The 23,518-nt window shown below is 45.8% G+C and overlaps 1 protein-coding gene across 1 annotated transcript in view; it reads right to left on the minus strand.

Moving 5' to 3' along the window:
• LOC115099257 (probable cation-transporting ATPase 13A4) overlaps positions 1-23,518 on the minus strand; it is a 257,489-nt gene that overhangs the window by 178,571 nt on the left and 55,400 nt on the right. The window contains exons 8-16 of the mRNA XM_029616766.1: positions 14,835-14,907; positions 13,551-13,679; positions 12,403-12,573; positions 12,045-12,202; positions 10,712-10,900; positions 2,939-3,000; positions 2,620-2,770; positions 1,685-1,771; positions 692-848 (exon numbers count right to left, since the gene is read on the minus strand). Of these exons, the coding sequence (XP_029472626.1) occupies positions 692-848; positions 1,685-1,771; positions 2,620-2,770; positions 2,939-3,000; positions 10,712-10,900; positions 12,045-12,202; positions 12,403-12,573; positions 13,551-13,679; positions 14,835-14,907 (1,177 nt within the window). The remainder of the gene's footprint in view (positions 1-691; positions 849-1,684; positions 1,772-2,619; positions 2,771-2,938; positions 3,001-10,711; positions 10,901-12,044; positions 12,203-12,402; positions 12,574-13,550; positions 13,680-14,834; positions 14,908-23,518) is intronic.

Raw genomic sequence — 23,518 nt, forward strand, 5'->3', positions numbered from 1 at the left:
GAAATTAGTCTTCCATGTTAGTGAATTTAATACAAGTATTAAATCTCCAGGTTGCGAATCTCCCTATCACTCCAAATACTGATGCTTGGCCTGCTAAGTTCCCCTGGATCTTCAGGTCGCAGCGCTGGTTTCCTCACAGACCACTGAGGCATGTATATCTAGTGTGAGGATTATTTTCAAAGGCATTTCTACAGGTAAAAAACAGTGCTTCTCCCACAGAAAAGACTTGTATTAAAATTGCCTGTTCAATATGCAAGTAAATTTAGGTGTGGAAAGCCTGTATACACATAATTTTACCCACAGTGAGCAGAGATGCTCCTGGGTGTGGAGTTGGGGAGGGGGGGTTAGCACTTTTACACTTTCAAAAGTACGTGCATATATTTTTGTGGGTAGTTTTGGTGGGCTAATTTTCAAAGGAAAGTATGCACATAATTTCCCTTGTGTAACATAGGTGGATATTTGATTGAAAATTGACATGGGCTGTTAACAAAATTACCCCCTATATGTGCCGTAATGGTCCCTGATAGGACCTGAAGAGGCAAAATCATTAACATTTCACTGAATTGCTGGCATGCCTCTGACTGATCAAGTCAAGAGTGAAACCATCAGTCTGGAGAATGCTTTATTTTCTCTCCTCTTTTGAAGCCTGTAAGGTGTTACGTGCCATACAAAGCATATCTGAATGAACTACCTGTATCTGGTCGGCAAAAACTGGTCACCATCTCTGGAGCTCCCTTCATATAAACGGTAAGGTGATCCTCTCCAATCACCTGAGCAATCACAGACATGCGCTGCAGGGCTGAAGAAAAGGGAAACTGGTGTAATATAGCAATGCCTTCTGCAGGAACCTGGGGAGAGGATGCGGGAGGAGTGAAAAAAAAAAAAAAAAGCAATGCTGTCTTTATAATTTCATTTTTTGATGTGCACTTTGCCTTTCATGACTGGTTAGCCACGTCAAAGTGGATTGCACTCAGGTGCTGTAGTGTATAATGTAAATTACTTCAGATGTGGTCTCAGCAGTACTTCTTTTAGGGCTGTGCTTCGATGAGCTCAGTCACTTATGAGGTTTTTTTGGTACCAGCTTTTCATTTCCAGAGGACTAGGACCAAGTCCAACTCAAGCCCTAAGCATCTTTCTTTGAAGGCTATGCTGCCATTATAGGAAAAATAGCACCCCATTCTGGGTCCATACAGCAGTCATTTTGCCTGTTGCTTTCTCCTAAAATGTTATCCAATTGATGTCTAAGTTGTCTTTGGGGAAAGATATTCAAACCTGTCTGCACTGGGACAAACTTCGTACCTGCTGTTTCTGCGGCTACATTTTTTTTTTTTAATTGAAAATAACATGTAGTTTTGAAAATGCAAACTCTGTGCATGAATTTCCACCCCCATTCTCAACAGGCTCTCTCTGGGAATACCTCCTCCCAGTGCGGCCAAAAGCACGCATGTTGTGGAACTGCACTTGCGTGTACTGAGAGTTGTTGAGGAAGGGCAGTTATCAGACGGCTGATCAGGATCATTTTCAAAGTGATTTCTGCAGATAAAATAGCGTTTCAACCTCGTCAGCCTCTTTAGAAATTGTCTTCCCCATGCTGAACCATAAAAGCCCATCATTTTTTAAACAACCATCATATCTGAGATAAAAGTTGAAACGTAAAGTTTGGTTTATTGATAGTAGAATTTACCTTGCTGGAATTTGGTCCAGGTTTAACAATCATAGCCTGCGTTGTTGTTACTTCATCGTTCTCCTCACTGCTAACAAAATCTATTTCCTGTTTTAAAAAAGGAACACAGAGAGTGGAGAATCTTAAAAGCACAGATACGCCCAAGATGAATGCATCACTGTACTATAGTATTTTCTTGGAATCCTTACGGAGAGGAGCCATTCTTCTCACTGGAAAGGTCACTGGGGCAGGGAGCGGATAGTAATCGGGAGAAACTGGCATACCAAAAATAAACCTGGCTGTAAATTTGGTTTTTTTTGCACACATGTTGTTCCAAGGTTGTTCAACACCATTTCCACAAAGGCTCTCTGGATTTCAGGCACAGTCATTATTCTTCTTAATCTGAAAACAACTAACCACTTGCTCAAACTGTATTTTAGAAGGTGCATTTGGATTACCCAGAGCGGTACTATGAACTACATCGCTAACCCCTCACCACTGCACATGTTCTACAGCAAGTAGATATCAGATTGAAAGCTTCAGGTATGAAGACATCCAATGATGTGGAAAAGGGGATGCGTTAGCTCTAAAACTAATTACCCAGATTTGCCATCTTCTATGCTGAATGAAAATCAGACTGATAATGTTTCCTAATGGCACAATCAAGAAATTGTAATTGAAGTTTATTTTTTATAACAAATTCTTGCGTCCATAGCTTGATTTTTCGTAACGCTCCTTACCCCTCCTCCCCATAGAAACCCAATAAGTTCTCCTGACTAGGTTTAAGCTGACAGTACAATGATGGCTTCATACAATATCAGGCTTTATGAAATGCAACTTTCTTCCAACACAGGTATTTTTGAGGCTCAGAGAATGCATGATGTTCATTTATTGTGGGCAGGAAAAAGAACTTTAAAAATAGGTTTTCCATTACATATTATAATGAACTGAATTACCCAGTCTGTTCCTTCAAACATTTTCAGGTCCAATGGATCTCCTTGGATTTTCCCATCAAGGACAATCAGTGAGTGACAACTAGTCATAGCTCCCAGCAGTGGCCCAAAGGGCAAGGCATTGTCAGAGGAAAACTTATGAACCTGCTGGAAACTGATTTAGAATAAATGTTCTGTTAGAATGCATCAAAAGTAACCTCTGTGGTGAAAGATATTAGAGAAAGTCTCTGTTCCTGAATATGCCAGACAATGTTATCAAGAACATAAATATTCCTTGCCAACCCCCCCCCCCCCCTCCAGAATCTGAATCAAAGACACATACCAGGTTTTTTCAGATGGGACAATCCCCCACAGATCCAAGCCATCTTCTGTTAAGGTACCTGTCTAGGTTAGACCACAGAAGTGAATCACACTTAATTTGTAACAAATACAAGGAATGCCTAAGCAATATGGAGTAGAGTGACTGACTGAGCTTTTTTTTCCAAAAGGCACAGAATGGGAGAAAATCCTTAACATATCAAGTGCTTTGTCAGGATCTACGCATGTTCAACAGGGAGTGATGCAGGTAGATTGCCTGAATCCTCATTAATGGACTTTCATACTTGCAGCCACATTAAAAAAAAAGATGTGTTCCAGGACAGAGGGTAGCATTTTTGGAAACTACATGCATACTTTTATATTTATTTATTTATAACTTTTTTATACCGAGGTTCAGGTAACAGAGTTACTTATCACTCCGGTTTACATTCTAACAGGCAATAAATAATGACAATAATATGTCTTACAAAGAACGAGGAGAATAACTTGGAATAAACATAACTAGGAAAGAAACAAAGTGTGCAGGTAGAGAGAGGTGGCCTTGAGGGGATTCAATCCAAAGGGGAAGTTGACTAAAGGAGGAGGAGAAGGAGAAGATAATAAGGTTGAATAAACATGAGAGTGGGCCCTGTGTAGGGACAGTTTGTGGAAGCTGTAAAGCAGCTTGAAATTATGGGAAAGCTTTGCTGAATAACAAAGTCTTGAGTCTTTTTTTGAACGTGATTGTGCAAAGTTCCAGCCTGAGCTCAGGTGGGAGAGAATTCCATTGCTTGGGGCCCGCGGTGGAGGGTGATCTTTTTCTTAAGGATGTTTTAATAGGAGGTGCCTTCAGCGTACCTCTCTGTGCTAATCTTAGCGGACGGGAAGAGGTGTGAAGTTGAAGAGGAATTCTGAGGTCCAGTGGTGTGTTGTGGTGAATGGCTTTGTGGATGATGGTTAATAGTTTGTAGAGGATTCTATTTATTATTTATTTCACAAATGTCCACACATAGCAGGCATGCCACTAATTGTTTTATACAGTTTTAGTCGCACAACAAGCAGATATTCAGATGCAATGTATGTGGGAGCCTTGTGTTAGAAAAGTACTTGTGTACATTGCCAAGTAAGTGCTCAGCTGAAAACGTACTCCTATATATATATATATATATATATATATAGGCTCTGTATTGAAAGAGGGAAGCATATCGGATTGGGATGGTAGTTAGTAGGCTAGGCCTGGATACCTTTCTTATAAAAACACGGTGCTATAACATCAACAACATTGGTGTTACACCTTTCAGAATGGTTTGCTGCATTAACAAATGACATTATATCAAGTACAATAAATGTCGAGACAAGAGGAAAGCACAAAATGAAAAGCCGAAGTCACAACACCTCATCCATCGTAGCCACAGCTGCTACTTAACCAGATGACTTGCTGTAATGCCTGCCAACATGGGTTATTTGTTTATTAGGGCACAATGATATAATTACAAGCAATATTGGGGAAATAGCCTTGGTTAGGATTTTTGTTTGGTGGGGATGGGAAGAGAGGAAGAGCAGTTCTTGGATCCCGGTTGTCAAAGGAAAATTAGTTCTTACCTGATAATTTTCGTTCCTGTAGTACCATGGATTAGTCCAGACACCTGGGTTGTGACTCCGCACCAGCAGATGGAGACAGAGCAAAACTTGACGGGCTCCCTACATACAGTAAGGTGCCACCCACAGCCCCTCAGTCGAACGTAATGTCAAAGCAATCAATGCCCAACTAACTAACTATGAACTCTTTAACGTAGGCCAATTCACAAAAACACACCCCTGGCTGGAACAGAACAGTCAGAACCAGAAGCAAACGGCCTTGTCTCAAATTAGAATAATGTATTATTCACAACCTGAATAAACGATGATCTAATGGAAAAAACAAGCGGACTCTCCTTCTCTTCAGCACTAAAAACTAGAACAGACGGGCGGGAGCCTGGACTAATCCGTGGTACTACAGGAACGAAAATTATCAGGTAAGAACTAATTTTCCTTTCCCTGTACATCCCAGGTGTCTGGACTGATCCGGGTACGTACAGGGAAAGGAAAATTAGTTCTTACCTGATAATTTTCGCTCCTGTAGTACCACGGATCAGTCCAGGCTCCCACCCTCGGGATGTACCAGAGCCAATTACCGAGGATGGGAAGCAGAGAGTCCCGCTCGGAGAACACTCGCTCCAAACCCTTGAGACTCAGCCGCCTGGACATCAAGCCTGTAATGCCTAGTAAAAGTATGCAATGACTTCCACGTCGCCGCTCTACAGATCTCCTGCGTGGACACCTGAGAAACCTCAGCCCAGGACGTGGCTTGCGCCCGAGTCGAATGAGCTCGAAGCCCCTTAGGCGCCAACTTGCCCTGCAGAAGATACGCCGAACCAATCGCCTCCTTGAGCCAACGCGCAATTGTGACACGCGAAGCCGCAGACCCCCTGCGAGACCCGGAGCAGAGAACAAACAGGTGGTCGGAAACCCGGAAAGGATTCGTAACCTCCAAATAACGAATGAGCATCCTGCGAACATCGAGTTTCCTTAACTCTTTTGCCCCCTTGTCCATCTGATCCATGGCCGAAAAACCTGGGAGATCTACAGACTGATTCAAGTGAAAAGAGGACACCACTTTGGGCAAAAAGGACGGAACAGTCCGTAGGGAGACTCCGGCCTCCGAAAATCGCAAAAACGGTTCTCTACAGGACAGAGCTTGTAGTTCCGAGACCCGACGAGCGGACGTAATTGCGACCAGAAAAACCGTCTTCAAAGTAAGATCCTTCAGTGTCGCTCACTTGATTGGTTCAAACGGGGCTCCACAAAGAGCTGACAGCACGCAGTTTAAATTCCAGGATGGGCAAGGATTCCGTACCGGTGGGCGTAAATGTTTAGCCCCACAAAGAAAACGCTTCACATCTGGATGGCAAGCCAAGGACACTCCTTGGACCTTACCCCTAAGGCAACCAAGTGCAGCTATCTGTACCTTTAGGGTACTCCAGGACAGTCCCTTCGAAAGACCCTCTTGGAGGAAAGCGAGGACCTCAGGCACAGCTGGCCGTATAGGGTTTACTTCGTGAGAACTACACCAGTCCTTGAAAACTGTCCAAACCCGCATATAGGTTAAGGACGTAGACTGCTTTCTAGCTCTCAACAAAGTAGCGATTACTGTCTCAGAGTACCCCTTAGTCATCAAGCGCGCCCTTTCAAAAGCCAAGCCGCGAGACAAAAGTGATCCGCATCCTCCAAACAGACGGGTCCCTGACGAAGGACGATCGCGTCTCCGTGAAACTGAAGCGGAGGCTCTGCCGCCAGCTGAATGAGGTCCGCGAACCACGGGCGCCTTGGCCATTCCGGCGCAACCAAGATCACCTCCGCCGGATGTAATTCGATTCGCCGTAGCACCTTGCCTATCAGAGGCCACGGAGGAAATACATATAGCAACACGTCCGTGGGCCAGGGAAGCACTAGTGCATCTACTCCTTCTGCGCCCTGTTCCCTCCAATGGCTGAAGAACCGCGGAGTCTTTGAGTTTTGAGCGGTGGCCATCAGATCCAGGTGTGGCTGTCCCCACCTGGCACAGATGAGACGATAAGCTACCTCCGGTAGCTCCCATTCTCCTGGATCCAGCCGATGTCGGCTGAGGAAGTCCGCTTGGATGTTGTCTACTCCGGCGATGTGAGACGCCGCTATGCTGCTGAGGTGTTGCTCCGCCCAGCCCATCAACTGACTCGCCTCCTCCGCCACTTGCTGGCTCCTTGTTCCTCCCTGGCAATTGTTATAGGCAACCGTGGTTGCGTTGTCTGACAGCACCCGGACCGCCCGGCCCTGTATCCACGGGAGAAAGGCTCGTAACGCCAACTCTACCGCCCTGGTCTCTAACCGGTTGATGGACCACAGCGACTGCTGAATCGACCACTGACCTTGCACCGAGCGTCCCCCACAGACCGCTCCCCAACCAGAGAGACTGGCGTCCGTCGTAACCACCGTCCAAGTGGGCATGAGCAGAGAAACACCGTACGTCAGATGGTCGGTGAAGAGCCACCACTGCAGGCTGGCACGGACTGTGAGGGGCAGCGGCCGATGAAACTCCTCCGATGCCGGCTTCCAGCGGGAAAGTAACGCTGATTGTAACGGACGCAGATGAGCGAAAGCCCAGGGGACCAAGGCGAGCCTCGATGCCATGGAACCCAAAACCATCAGGTAATCGCATACCAGCGGGCACCGCATGGACAATAGACGCCTCACCTGCCTCTGGAGCTTGACCACTCTCTCCCGAGTCAGAGACACTCTGGCCCTCTTGGTGTCGAACAGGGCCCCCAGGTATTCCAATCTCTGTGTAGGCTGTAGATGACTCTTGGATAGGTTGACCACCCAGCCGAGAGATCGCAAGAGCTGCAGGACCCTGGCAATAGCTTGCCGGCATTCGGCCTCGGATTTTGCCCGAATGAGCCAATCGTCTAGGTAAGGGTGTACAAGGAGCCCTTCCCTCCGGAGCTGGGCAGCCACCACCACCATAACCTTGGTAAAGGTGCGTGGAGCCGTGGCGAGGCCGAAGGGAAGAGCCCTGAACTGATAGTGTCTGCCTAGGATGCAAAACCTAGGCAGACACTATCTGTGATATGGCCGGCTGAATCCCGATGTGAAGATACGCTTCTGTCAGATCCAGTGACGCAAGGAACTCGCCCGGACGAACCGCGGCCACCACCGAGCAGATCGTCTCCATCTTGAACCGCGGCACGCGAAGACACCTGTTGACTCCTTTTAGGTCGAGAATTGGATGGAATGCGCCATCTTTCTTTGGGACCACGAAGTAAATGGAGTACCTTCCCATGTCCCGTTGTCTCGATGGAACGGGAGTAATGGCGCCTAGATCTTCCAGGCGCCGAAGGGTCGCCCTTACAGCGTCTCGCTTGACGATCGCCTTGCAGGGAGATACGAGGAACTTGTCCACCGGTAGACGAGCAAAATCTAACACGTAACCGCATCTTATCACGCCGAGGACCCACTGGTCTGAAGTTATCTTGGTCCATTCCTCGTAAAACCACGCGAGCCTCGCCCCCACGCTTGGTACGGCTTCTGGAGGCTGCAGCGAGGAATGAACCATTCTCGTTTCATTGGGCCGACTTGGAGCCCGATCCCGACGAGGGCCCACCTGTTCTGTTGAACTTCTTCCCTCGAAAGGACTGAGACCATGAGGAGGATCTGGCAGGGCCCGATCGGTAGGCCTGTCCCTCCCCAGCCGATCTCTGCGGCCTCTGGCGCCGGTTAGCCCGAAAACGGTTTCGAGATGAAAAGGTGGACCGAGGTCTGGGCCTGTCCTCCGGCAACTTAAAGGCCTTGTTCTCGCTCAGGAACTGCATCAGATCGTCCAACTGCTTACCAAACAGTAGCTTCCCCTTAAAAGGCAAAGAGCCCAAGTGAGCCTTAGACGTACCATCCGCAGCCCAGTTACGGAGCCAGAGGAGACGGCGAGCAGAGACTGCCGACACCATAAACCCTGGCCGAAGTCCTCAGCAAATCATACATAGCATCTGCGCTGTAAGCTATCACCACTTCCAAGTGATCCGCCTGCGATGCCTCCCCTTCGGAGAGACCTGCATTCGCTTGGAGATTTTGGGCCCAGCGGAGCCCCGCTCGCAGCGCAAAATTACTGCATATGGCCGCTCTAACTCCCAGGGCGGACACCTCGAAAACCTTAAGTTGCACCTCCAGTTTCCGATCTTGAATATCCCTGAGCGCCATAGCGCCCGTAACTGGAATGGTGGACCTCTTCGTCACTGCCGATACCGCCGCGTCCACCCGTGGGAAGCGCAGCAGCTCCAAGACGTCCTCTGGAAGAGGATACAACTTGTCCATGGCCTTACTCACCTTCAGACCCAATTCCGGGGTATCCCATTCCCGAAACAGGATATCGGAAGCAGAAAAGTGAAACGGGAAAGCCATTGGAGGGCCGGCCAGGCCTAATAACACCGGATCCATATTGGCCCCTTGGCGGGACTCCACCGGTGGGGCTTCCACCCCGAGCTCGTCGAGGATAGCCGGGATGAGGGGAGACAGCTCCTCCCTCCGGAACAGGCGTACGACTTTGGGATCATCCCCTTCCGACGCCTGCGGTCCTTTGCCGGCTCCCGGCTGGGCTAGACCCTCTTCCTCGGGCCCCTCGGGCCCTCCTGTGGTCCCTGAAGCCGGCTCCTCCCCCGAAGAGGAGGTAGAAACAGTGTCCGAGTCCCCCGGTTCACCCCGCGACGGCCTTTTCTCCCTAGAAGGGCCCGGCGTGTCCCGGCTCCGAGCCATCCTCTTCCGGGGCTGAGAGCGTCCCTCCCTCCCCCTTGAAGCCTTCCCAGACTTTTGTTTGGACCGTTTATACTTCGCTAATTTCCGGAGCAACAGGGCAAAATCCACGGAGAAGGAATCTTCAGAACCCGAAGAACACTCATCCACACTAAGATTTTCTGAGGCCCGGCCCTCCGGGGCTTCCCCCCCCCGAGGCCCGCTGTTGCGGCGAAAGTGAGGGTGGCTGGCTGCCATCTTGAATAGCTTTCCTCGTGGCCTCCCTCACAGAATTCAAAATGGCTTCTGTTCCCGCACTAAGCGGGAACGGATCAAAACCCCTGGCCTCTGCCGGCCCGGTGCGCGGCGGCGAACGGACGCCCGAGATCGGCCCCCCCGGGCAACCTCCGACGACCCCTCGCCCCCCGAGAGACAATTCGAACAAACCCCTTCGCGGGAGACCCGCGCGCGAGGCAAGCCGCCCCCTTCGGCATCCCCGGCCAGCGCGGCAAACTCGCAGAGCAGAGAAAACTTTAAAAAACAATTCCCCCCCCCGGCGAAGCGCCCCGTCCGAGAGCGAGAGAGAGAGAGAGAGAGACGGCGCGGTCAAAATAAAAAAAAAAAATCCCGAAAACTTTTTTTTTTTTTTACTTAGCCGCTGGCCTAGGTCCTGAAGTCTTCCGCTCCAGCGGGGGTGAGTGAACCGGGCTCCCTGGTTTCACCCCCGACGCTGCTGCCAGGCACGGCCGGGTCCTCGACCCTCAGCAGCGGCCTTGACCAGGAGGGGATGGTCCCCTCAGGACCTTCCCAACCCCCCTGGGAGGCTCCACCGACGGGAGACTTCTCTTTCCTTTCTTCTTTTTTTTTTTTTTAAACAAATTGAAATTAATAATCTTAATTAAGGTCCCTTTCTTTTTTTTTTTTTTTTTTTTTTAAATTATCCCTGACTGACTATCAAAAAACCCCAGGGATCCCAGAGAGTGTGGGTGGACCTGCCCCATCTGCTGGAGACAGAGAAAGACTGAGGGGCTGTGGGTGGCACCTTACTGTATGTAGGGAGCCCGTCAAGTTTTGCTCTGTCTCCATCTGCTGGTGCGGAGTCACAACCCAGGTGTCTGGACTGATCCGGGTAAGTACAGGGAATTGATATTTTTAATTACAATCATTGGTCCAAAAGAAAAATAATCCCAATTTGCCAATTTGATTTTTTTTTTCTGAGGACCAATCTAATTGTTGGATTGAAAAATTTCAGTTGAAGATCATTATCCAAAGAATGGGGATGCACCCGGAACCACACGCATCCAGCCATGCTCCAAGGATTGCAGTGTGGCAATTTGAAAATGGCCTCGAATGACAAGTGGCAGGCCAAAGGCATTTACCAGTTCTTTTATTGCACGCTTTCTCAACAAGTTTCCAAAACAACTAACAAAAACATCATATAAAAGATAAAACAGGACAATAGACAGTGCACACCATGTAAACAAGCAGCGAGACAAAGACTTACTTTATCAAAGCAAATGAGATTTAACATTCCACACATGTTGATTCTCTGAGGGCTGATACAAAAAATTGCCTTTTTCTCCAGCCTTTTTTGGGCATAAATAATCCCTATGGTCAAAGCAGCTGGCAGAGCTGGGGGCACTGCAATGGTGATGACATCCAGTGCTTTTTTCACCACTTCGCCTGCAGATTCCTAACAAACAGAGAGCAAGCCCCATCATATTTTAAATACTGCCATTTACTGTATGCAGTATTTCCGCAGCCCTGAACTCGGTGGGTTTCCTACCGATGTACAAAAATCTAATGATGCTTCTGTTATTACCTGCTCTCAAACTAAATATCTTCATAAAGCAATAAGACATTCATGAACCTATATCATGCACATCTTGACAGGCCAGGCTTTTCCAGTTTCTAGAAAGCATGTAAGCAATATTTGTTTTCCAATACAGAGCTTTTGAGGCCTTCTTCCCAGAAGCCATAAATACAAAAGTGTGGCTCAGTTCCAAATCATTCTGTTAAAACCAGCTCTGCTTTTCACAGATCTGGCTGATTGCCAGTGTTATGTGTGCATACCAATTTATGAAAAACAAAGGGATTATGGCACTTTATTTATAGAATCTCACTGATCTATTAGACAATATTCTTTGACTTAGGCTGTACTTATATCTAGTACATCACATTATCATTGTTTATTGTCGTGTGATGTTATTTTCACTGGTCATTTGCTACTTTTGCTTTCTAATGCAGCTTCATTCTGAGTAATAAACCAAAAGAGAATTTATACTGAACACAGACATAACATGATTACGGTAGTGGCCAATCCCTGGGTTTTACTTATTAGTTACTGCACTGTGGCCTCCTTAAATATACATTAAAAGTTACTGAGCGCCTCTCTCTTTATCAAGCTGCCTTCATAAGGTTTCTCAACCACAGCCTCCTTCACTTTAGCATTCAGAAGCTGTATGAGATGGACAGAAGGAAGGTGATTATGATGTTTTCATACAAGAAAGAGCTTTGCCTCTGAAAGACTTGGAAGATCAAGGCGGAATAAAAATTAAATATAGCTAAGGACTTTTCAATGGTACAATTCCCGGGAGATGTGGGAGTGACAAGGAATTCCACTATGTTCTAGGCTTGGTTTAGTAATTCTGATATTTTACCATTGCTATGGTTTAGGAATGTTTCAAAGGATGACAGGCCATGTGGCGCTTTGAAAAAATAGGAGGAACTGAAAATTATGCTGTCACATTGGCAAAAGAAGCCAAAAACCCTATAAAATTCTTTAGAAGGTTGCTCTAACAGACTCTATTTTCATATACAATAAATTGGCCACATACCCCGGAAATTGAAAACACGCATACGGCGTAGATCATTCCAATCGCAGCAGCGCCTATAAGACACATGAGAAACCTCAGGGCATCTCTGTAGAGCCTGAAATTCATGGGTTTGGGGTAGAGGATAGACCTCACCAGATCACCTTTTGCAGTGTTGAAACCTAAATGACAAAATAAACAAGCAGATACATTATCTGTGTGTCTGCTTAATAAATCTCAGAAAACTGTAGAATGAGCACTGAGATACGACTGGCCAAGATTATTCCAATGAACAAGGAAGGAACCCATTGACTGCTCTAGTGAATCTTTACATCAGCATTAAACCAAAAAAAAATAAAAATTACAAAGAACTTGACCTAACCTGTTTGCAATACAATAGCTTTCACTGGGCTATGACCAGATGGCTTGGTCTGGATGACCTCAGTTCCGCAGAACAGGACGTGTCTTCTGAAGTCCTCCGCGCTGTGTTTTTTCCAGGGCATGGAACTATCTTCACAGGGTAATGGGGTCTTCGTTACTGGAATGCTCTCACCTGAAAGAAGTCATTGTGCGTCACAAAACTGTTCAATCTTGCATTTATATCTTTGCTATCCTTGCTTTATTTTATTGCATAAAGTCTACATTCATCTGCTATTGAGTTCTAAACATTTATTTATTTATTTATTTAGCATTTTTATATACCGACATTCTTGATACAAATATCAAATCAAATCGGTTTAAAACATAAAACTGATCAGAGAGCCCTTTCGTGTTTAAAACTCATGGCAACTCAGGGCTTGATTTTCAAATGCATTCATGAGGATTGTGCAAATAAAATTAAACATCAAAGCGATTATGAGTACTTTTACGCATGAAAGAGGCATCTCGGGGGGGACGGGGGGGACGGACTGGGGTAGGGGATCCTCGTAAGTTTACACTAAATGCGTACATTTATGCCTGCTCCCAAGCAGGTGTAAGTGTGTGCATTTACGATGTGCAGGGTTCCACATATACCCGCTAATTTTCAAAGCAGACTTTATGTGCGCTAAGCGGACTGCTTTAATATTACCCCTTAATGTTCAATCAGGTGAAAATATCTGCATAGTTTCAGTGTGGAAAAGATTCCATGCTGTTGGGAATATCTACTTTTGTGCCATCAGTGGTAAATCAGTGAATGATGTCACTGTGTCCCTCCTGTCCCAACATGAGATGACATCACTGTTCTACAAGGGAACACAAAATGGAGGTTTCCAGCAACAATGGGGAGCCTGTTTCAACATAAGCCGGCTCTGGGTCCAATTGGGTCTAAAATTAATTGCTCTGCTGGCCATGTAGTTTCAGCCTGACTGAATTAGAACACCCCTTGAATCTTGAGCACAAAAGTAACTCTTTAATCTGTATTCAGAACAGTTAAATACTGGTTTGTTTAAAGCTGTGAGAATAGACTTATTATTGGTTACAAGGATTCAGTTTGATACATTTATAAAAATCACCATGACTGGAAGAGAAGTGGGCAAAGAGAGAACACACCTGTCAGCATACTTTCATTGACTATGCAGCCTCCACTGAGAAGAACAGCGTCACAGGGTAAGAGAGTGTTTCCTAGCAAAACAAGGATGTCACCTGGGACTAAATGGCATGATTCCACCTTGCTGCAACCTGTAGTTAAAATGCAAACAAAATTAGTTTTTACTCCATTGAAAAAATCAACAGTGTAATTTCCAAATACATGATGAAAAATAACCAGCGAAACCAGTATTTCCTTGCTACAGTATGGTTTGCTTTTGCAAATGAATGCAGGGAAATTCCTGCTCCTGAGATCATTAAAATGTTTTAAACGAAAATACTTGGAATGATTTTGCAATCAGACCTGTTTATCTTTTTAATTCTCCCCATGGAGCTGAGGCCCCTTCCGAATGGAGGAGTTAAACATTTCAAAACTGTATAGAGGGTGAGTTAATATAAGATGCATTTTAAACAGTGTTGACTGATTCATTCCACTGGATGTGAATTACTCATTGTTTAATCATTTCTGTATTGAGGGTTCTTATATGCTCTTAACTCATGGAGATCTACAGCAGAATTTGGAATAAGTAACCAAATTTTATCTTGGTGTTGCATTTTTTGTTTATTTGTATATTTGGACTTTTTGCTTTGCTTTTTCACTGGGCCTTAAAGCAGATAACAATAAAATAGACCAATATAAACAAAAACTAATACATATGGGGATGTAAGGTCTCTGGGTACTTTTAATCTGCAAACTTTACACTCATTTTTAAAGGGGAAAGTACGTAAATAAATGTTCTTAAATAAATAACAAGTGCGCATAGTTTTTTTTTTCCCCAGGGAAAATGAAGCACATACTTTTGGAAATTAAAAAGTGTGCATGTAATTCCAGACCTGCCCACAAGAAGGCCTCTTCCCTCCGCGGGTAACAGCACACACATACAGGCCCTATGTGCAAACATTTATCTGCAGATCAGACAATCAATATTTAAAAGGACATTACCACAGGTACAGCACTGTTTTATCTGCAGAAATGGCTTTGAAAATTACCCTCCTAAATACTATAATCTAAACAGTACGATAGTACTTGGAATATTCTCTCCAGCTAAATCAGTCCAATGGAATAATATACTCAGAATGCTGACATGAAAGACCATCCACAAGAGCCATTACGTAAAAGCTGTAAAATGGACAGGTGAATATTTGAAAGCAACTGGAAAATTGTTCCCCCAGGGCTTTGAAGTGTTTGCCCCAATTGTCAGACGGAATTGTTATAACATAAGACAGGAATAACTAGACATAACTCACCTTCATTCTTCCTGCACACAGTGGCCATGATGTTATTATGGGACTCAACTAGTTTATGAAGTTTTACTGATTGCTGTAATTGGGAGGGTAACAGAGTGCAGTGTTAACATCTCTGTATTTTGCAAAGCAACATTAATAACTAGTCACCAATACCTTATCTAAAGCATCAGAAGAAGAAATCATTGGCTGCACAGTTCACTTTGCACCTTCTTTCTTGTAGAAGGAAACATATTTTTCTGTCAACTAGACATTAAGTCATGTCCTCTTCAAGCCAGAACCATCCCTGTATCAGAACTGAAAGCCGGGATGAAAAATTAAACTCCCCACCCAGACCTGGACTGTGCTCTGTAAAACACATCAAAGCTTAATTTCTTTTTTAATGCACTAAGTAGGTTTCGGAGCTTAAGCAAGATGGAATGCTGATTCAAGAGAACCCAAAAGAGGGTAAATAATGGGCACAACAACCCCACTATGAAGACTGTAAACATGGACAAGACCCCAAGGAAAATGACAGCTTGCAGGTCACTGAAGGAAGGTCTGCAATGGAATGCCCTGGCAGAAACCTTTTGTGCCATCAGCAGGGACCTCTGCACTTGTTAATCAGAGATTGGGTGGCGCAGGGAAAAATAATTTAGCACCTTGCTGGCCCTATAAAAGGTAGAAAGAGATTGCTGTACATCAAGGGTAGGCAACTCCGGCCCTCGAGTGCCACATGCTGGTCGGGTTTTAAGGATATCCACACTGAATATGCATGAGCTACCTCTGCATTCACTGTCTCCACTGCATGCAAATGCATCTCATGCATATTCATTGCGAGTGTCCTGAAAACCCGAAAAACTTGCAGCACTTGGGGATTGGAGTTTCCCACCCCTGTTGCAGACCGATATTTCTTCTTTTGTGGATCTTTGACTGAATTCTATTTGGAATAGGCATTCATAAATAAGGTGTTAGAAATATTCATTTAGATCATTTTACATTGCTTTCTTGATTTTATAAAAGTATGGCTTTCACTAACATCTTCAAAAGAAAAGCCAACAGTCACTGTACGTGAAAATACTATTTCTGATAGCTTCATACAAGAAGCTAGGTTATTAGCATTTCTAATCAAGTCAGTGAAACTGTCTCCCCAGAATCACTGACCTGACACAGCTTGGAGGCTAAGAAGGGTTAGGCCTGGCTAATACCTGGATGGGGGACCAACTGGAAAGACTGGTTGTTGTAGGCCAAGGTGGAGAACCTCTGATCCTTGAGGGCAATAAACGGATAACGTTTTCAGGATATCCCTATGGAATATGCATCGAGGCAGTGTACATGTAAATCTTTCTCATGCATATTCAGTGGGATATCCTGAAAACCATATCTGTTTGTGGCCTTCGAGAACTGGAGGTTCTTCCCGTCCTGCTGAGGGCAATAGTAGATCTCTGTGGCATTCTGCAAGAAAAGGTCACAGGCACCATGGTGGGCTTTGATCCCCAGAAATACGTACAAAAGGATAAGTAAAACAAACAACTGAAATGTCTAGCTAGGTTTTTGCACATATAATAGCCTCCAATTAATGCCTTTTTTAAGCAAGGGAACTTTCTGTTAGTATTGGAAGTTAAGAACGTGCTTTAGGAAAAAGAGCAAGGCTAGCAGAGAAGATAAGGAAATGAAAAATAACATTCTAAGCTGTAAAATTCTTTGCATCTATTCTCACAATGACATCCATTTTGTGAAATTATGAAGTATGCAAACATCATGCCCATACTGTATAAAGCCTCAATGGTGCAGAGTGAAATATCAGAGAAAAAAAATGCTATAGACTACCTCCAGATATTCAGATCCCTGGACCGGGGCCAGTGCTTCCGTTAGGCCAGGGGTCGGGAACCCATGGCTCGCGAGCCAGATATGGCTCTTTTGAGGGCTGCATCTGGCTTGCAGACAGTCGCCACACTTTCCCGCTGACCCAGCTGCTCCCCGGTCCTCCTCCGCCCGGGCTGAACGCGGCAGGACAGCTGGAGTCAGCGGCACCGGCGTGCTCTCTTCTTCTCGGCCCGGAAGAGGAAGTGGAGAGTATCGGGTGCCTGCGCGGCAAGAAGAGGCCACGCTGGTGCGCTCGGCATCGGCCCGAAGAAAAGAAGACTGCAGCGCGGCTCGGAGGAAATTGAAGAGGTTCAACCGCGGCCGATGGGACTCCGCCTCCGCGAGGGCTGAAAATGAAGAGGTTAGCGTTGGGAGGAGGCTGCTGCTGCCGCGCGTTCCCGGGGTGGGGGAGAGAGAGAGTGAATGCTCGCTCATTCACTCTCTCTCTCCCCCACCCCGGGAACGCGCGGCAGCAGCAGCCTCCTCCCAACGCTAACCTCTTCATTTTCAGCCCTCGCGGAGGCGGAGTCCCATCGGCCGCGGTTGAACCTCTTCAATTTCCTCCGAGCCGCGCTGCAGTCTTCTTTTCTTCGGGCCGATGCCGAGCGCACCAGCGTGGCCTCTTCTTGCCGCGCAGGCACCCGATACTCTCCACTTTCTCTTCCGGGCCGCGGGGGGGGGGGGGGGGGGGGGCATGCGTGTGTGTGTGTGTGTGTGTGTGTGTGAGAGATTGCATGTATGTGAATGATTGAGAGCCTGTACATGTGAAAGAGAGTATGTCTGTGATTGAGAGCCTGCCTGTGTGAGAGAGAGAGAGAGCATGAATGTAAGTTTACCATTGGGAACCTGTATGTGAAAGTTTGTGATTGAAAACCTGTTTGTGTGAAAGAGTATGTGTGTATGATTGAGATCCTTTGTGTGTGAGAGAAATCATGTATATGTATGATTAAGAGCCTGTGTGTATAAGTAAGAGAGAGATCATGTGTGTCTGTGTGTGATTGAGAGCTGGTTTAGGTGATGGAGCATGTGAGTATGTGATTGAGAGCCTGTGTTTAAATGAGAGAGAGAGACCATGTGTGTCTGTGTGTGATTGAGAGCTGATTTAGGTGAGGGAGCATGTGAGTATGTGATTGAGAGCCTGTGTGTAAATGAGAGAAAGAGAGGACATGTTTGTAAGCATGTGAATGAGAGTCTGTGTGTTAGAGAAAAAGACAGCATGTATTTATGTGATTGAAAGCCTGTGTGTGTGTGTAAGCGTGAAAAGATAGACAGCATGTGTGTAAATGTGTAATTAAGAGCCTATATAAGTGAGAGAAAAAAACGTGTATATGTGAGTACTGAGAGCATGTGTGTATAGGTGTGTCATTGAGAGCCAGTGTGAGAGAGAGCGCTGGTATGTGACTGAGAGAGGAGAAAGTTCCAAGCAAACCACCCCACCTCCTGCTAATTCAGAACAATCTCAGGACACCTGGATATCAAACGTTCCCAGGTATGCAGAGCAAAAAAATGTTTGTATCATTATTTTTCATTACTGGGTCTTTGTGTCTGCTATTTTGAAATATTTTGTTGGTATCTGGAAATGTTTTATATGAGTTTTTAATTATTGGATATTCCACTCATCAGCTGTTTCGAAATATGTTCTTTTTGTTAATACAGTTTTACTGCTGATGATTTTATATTTCTTGATTTGTTTTATAAGGATGGGTGATGTTTCTTTTTTCCTTTGTTACACTGCATACAGAGACTCTGCGTTGTTGCAGTTTCCAATTCAGTTTTTTCTGCATGCTTCTTGTTATGCGTTTTGGTCTCTTTATTCTATGTTAGGTGAGGGACAGCACGTGATTCAGGTGAGGTTTTCTGCTGGCGTGTAGTTTCTGTGTAGGACTCTATAGCAGCCTGACTTGGTCCGTTTTCCTAATAGGAGATGTATTGGTGTCTTAAGGCCTGGTGTAATATTTTCAGAGACTTATTGTACTTTAAAAGTGTGATCTTACATAAAATGCACACATTTACTTGTATTTAGTTTTAAACATATTGTATGGCTCTCATGGAATTACATTACTTAAACCCCCCTGTTCTACTAAAACTCTTTTTAACTAATAATCCTACTATATGACTAAGGAATTCGACCCTGTGGAATCTGTATTATGCCCTTCGATTTGGTACTTTTGAATCTGCTATTTATGTCATTATCTATTGTTTATAGTTTTGTTCTTATATGTATATAGTGATTATGCTGTATCTATTTATTGACTACATGGACTCTGCCCAGTATAGTCAGCTCTATACCCTTCCAAGTTTTAGCCTCCTTTTTATCAGTTACATGTAAGGGCCCCGCCCAAAAGTTACGCTGTTTTACAATGTTATATGTAAGGGTTTCCGCCCATCTGTTACTGTTTAATTGTAAACCGATGCGATGTGTGAACGGTCATCGGTATAAAAGAGACTTTAAATAAATAAATAATAAATAAATTTTAAAATATGTGGCGTTTATGGCTCTCTCAGCCAAAAAGGTTCCTGACCCCTGCGTTAGGCAAACTAGGTGATCGCTGAGAGCACCAAAATTTTGGAACTTCAAAATCCCACCAGCACAAGACCCAGAGGGGGAAAGCCAACATTGCCAAAGAAGGGAGTGCTGTGCTAGAGCTGCTGCTAATAGGTAAGGTTAAGGGTGGGGGCATGAACAAAGGTTCGCCTATGATGCCAAATATTCTTGCACCGGCCTTGCTCTGGACAGTTCAACAATTTGGCAAAATTAAGGGACATTATGAAAAATGACGTTCAAGCCATTGCTGCGGCACAAACCAAAAAGACTACCCCACGTCAATTAACAGCAACGGTTTACTCGCCATATACAGTCTTGACTACATACAAAACTAAATCTTATCACTGAATGGCATCCGAACTGATGTACCTTTAACACATTTCAAAGATGAATACTCTTTCATCAGAATGAACATGCACTGGACCTGCACCACCTCAATTGCCCCATATTGATCTGCACTTTAGGTGGAACCATGGAAATATCCTGGGTCAACGTTATCAAGGATGCCAGCCTCTGGTAGTCATTTCCATACAACAGTATCAAACAGGAAACACATTTTTTCGCAGACAAAAATCTAACAGCAGTGTGACTGGGTCTTTGCCAGTCAGAGGACAACTACTTGGGTTTAACCCAGCTCTGCTAGCCGGCATGACAGAAGCTCCACTGGCCCAGCCTCAGGAGAAAGCACGTAAGGTAACTTGATTGGGAAGACTGCATGGGAGAAGCTAAAAGGTCCGAGGGATGGAGCTGCAGGAAGAGGGAAGGTTTGAGAATTTAATTTTCACACTAACTATGGTAGTGCCCACTGGTGGATGATTTATAAAAAGTAAAATAGCAAACAACGAAGGTTTTGCCTCATTCACTGTCTGGGGGTGTTTCTATCTATTTCTACTCCTATTTTAGGCTTATATACTACTGCCTCCCTCCCCAAAAAGGGGATTCAATATGTTTTACATAAAAATAATAAAATAAAATAGTACTTAAAAATCCTTAATACAACAAATCACATTCCCTACTCTCACTAGGGGAGTGAAAGGCCATATCAACAAAGTTAAAAAAAAACCCAAAACAAAAAAAAAATACACTCCCTTCAAAGGAACCCCAGCATCATGTCATATCATAAATATAAAAACACAAAACAACTCTGCCACTATGACTAACAGAGAAAAAAAGGAATGTTTTTAAAACATTTAGTCATTTAGAGATCAATATTCAAAGCCATTTAGATGGATAAAGGAAAATTAGTTTTTTACCTGATAATTTTCGTTCCTGTAGTACCACAGATCAGTCCAGACACCTGGGTTGTGCCTCCGCACCAGCAGATGGAGACAGAGCAAGACCTGTCGGGCTCAGCCACATATAGCAGGGTGCCACCCACAGCCCCTCAGTCTTACGTAATGTCAAAGCAGAATGGAACAAACAACCAGACTACCTAACTAAACCGCAAGCAAAACAAGGCCAAATTCAAACACCAACTGGAACAGAACTCCCAGAACCAGAGGAGAGAACAATACAACCAAATCAAACAAATGAATCCATCGAGCGGACTCTCCGTTACTTCAGAGTAGAAAACACAGACACGGGCGGGTCCCTGGACTGATCCGTGGTACTACAGGAACGAAAATTATCAGGTAAGAAACTAATTTTCCTTTCCCTGTACGTACCCTGATCAGTCCAGACACCTGGGATGTACCAGAGCCAACTTACCGAGGGTGGGAACCAGAGATTCCCGCTCGGAGTACTCCCTCACCAAAACCACCCGAAGCTGCGGCCTGGACATCCAGGCGATAATGTCAAGCAAAGGTATGCAATGACTTCCAAGTAGCCACCCTGCAAATTTCCTGAGGCGACACCTGTGAGGATTCCGCCCAAGAAGCAGCATGCGACCGCGTAGAGTGAGCCCGAAGGCCCACAGGAACAGGTTTCCCCCGCATTAAGTATGCCGAACCACTAGCCTCCTTGAGCCAATGAGCGATCGTGGTTTTGGAAGCCACACCACCCCTTTTCGGACCAGTACACAAAACAAAGAGATGGTCCGAGACACGGAAAGGATTCGTAACCTCAAGATAGCGAAGGAGGACCCTGCGAACATCTAATTTCCGTAAATCTCTTGCCTAAGGATCCGTCCGCTCGCCTTCAGGAAAAGCGGGAAGCTCAAATCAACTGATTCAAATGAAACGCCGACACCACCTTAGGTAGAAAGGAGGGAACCGTCCTCAAGGATACTCTGGAATCCGAGATCCGTAAGAACAGCTCCCTGCATGACAGAGCCTGCAATTCCGAAACTCGCCTCGCCGAAGTGATTGCTACGAGAAACACCACTTTTAGCGTAAGATCCTTTAGCGTCGCCCGCTTGATAGGCTCAAAAGGCGACGAACACAAGGCGGAAAGTACCCAATTGAGGTTCCAGGACGGACAAGGATGACGCAACGGAGGACGTAAATGCTTAGCCTCCCGAAGAAAACGAGCTACATCCGGGTGTAGTGCCAGAGACACCCCGTGTACCTTACCTCTAAAGACAACCAAGTGCCACCACCTGGACCCGAAGAGTACTACAAGAGAGACCTTTAGAAAGACCAGCCTGAAGAAAAGCTAGGACATTGGATACTGAAGCTCTCATACGATCCACACTGCGATCCCTACACCAGTCCTCAAACACCGCCCAGACCCGAACGTAGGCTAAGGACGTAGACTGTTTCCTAGACCTCAACAAGGTGGCTACTACCTCATCCGAATACCCTTTATTCTTCAAGCATTGCCTCTCAAAAGCCATGCCACGAGACAGAAGTGATCCGCTGCCTCCAAACAAACGGGGCCTTGATGAAGGAGAGCCGTGGACACCCGAAAACAAAGGGGAGGCTCTACTGACAAGTGGAGTAGATCCGCGAACCACGGCCGCCGCGGCCATTCCGGCACCACCAGAATCACATCCGACGGATGCAGTTCTATGCGCCGAGGTACCTTGCCTATCAGGGGCCAGGGAGGGAACACATACAGTAACATGTCTGTTGGCCAGGGAAGCACTAGTGCATCGACGTCTTTGGCCCCTCTCTCTCTCCGCCGGCTGTAAAATCGCGGAGCCTTTGCGTTCTGAAAGGTGGCCATCAGTCCATGTGTGGCATGCCCCACTTTTCGCAGATGAGGTGAAACGCTTCCTCCGCCAGCTCCCATTCTCCTGGATCCAGATGATGCCGACTGAGGAAGTCCGCTTGAACATTGTTGACTCCAGCGATGTGAGACGCCCCAATGTTGCTGAGATTCCGCTCCGCCCAGCACATCAAACGTTGTGCCTCCTCCGCCCGAATCAACAACCTTGGACAACTCCTTAATGTATTTTTCTTTTTCTAATTTGGCAGGTTTTATTACCTGGGCTATTTCTTTTTTAGCTCATTGTTAATTTCTCTTTCACCTTCTCTTCAATCCAAGTTGCATTATGTCCCTGTTTTATTGTAACTGCTATTTTCCTATTCTATCACATGTTAATGTTAAGTGTTTTAAGTATTTATCCTTCTGTCACACCCTGTTTATTGTAAACCGGCATGATGCGACTCCCATCGCGAATGCCGGTATATAAGAAATGCAAATAAATAAAATAAATAAATAGCTGACTCCTTGTCCCGCCCTGGTGATTGATGTACGCCACGGTAGTTGCACTGTCTGACAACACTCTGACCGCCTTCCCCCGAATCAGCGGGAGGAAGGATTGCAGCACCAGAGCTACCGCCCTGGTCTCCAAGCGATTGATGGACCACTGCGATTGAGCCCTTGACCACTGTCCCTGCACCGATCGCCCAAGACAGACCGCTCCCCAACCAGAGAGACTGGCGTCCGTGGTGACCACCGTCCAGTTGGTCATGACCAGAGATACTCCACACATCAGATAATCCAACATGAGCCACCAGTGGAGACTGGCCCTCGCCTGGTCCGTGAGCGGGAGCGGGAGATGGAGTTGTTCTGACACCGGCTTCCAGCGGGAGAGCAATGCTGATTGCAAAGGACGTAGATGAGCCAAAGCCCAGGGAACCAAAGCTAGCGTGGACGCCATGGAGCCTAAGACCTTCAGATAATCTCACACCTGAGGAATCTGTAGGGACAATAAGCGTCTCACTTGACTGAAGCTTGACCACTCGCTCCTTGGAGAGAAACACCTTGCCCTGCTTCGTGTCGAATAGTGCTCCCAGAAACTCCAAGGACTGAGTGGGGGTCAAACAACTCTTGGCAAGATTGACCACCCATCCGAGAGAGCACAAGAGCTAGAGAACCCTGGCGACTGCCTGCCGACACTGCATCTCGGACT

The sequence above is a fragment of the Rhinatrema bivittatum genome, chromosome 9, assembly GCF_901001135.1.
Source record: "Rhinatrema bivittatum chromosome 9, aRhiBiv1.1, whole genome shotgun sequence".
Lineage (NCBI taxonomy): Eukaryota > Metazoa > Chordata > Amphibia > Gymnophiona > Rhinatrematidae > Rhinatrema > Rhinatrema bivittatum.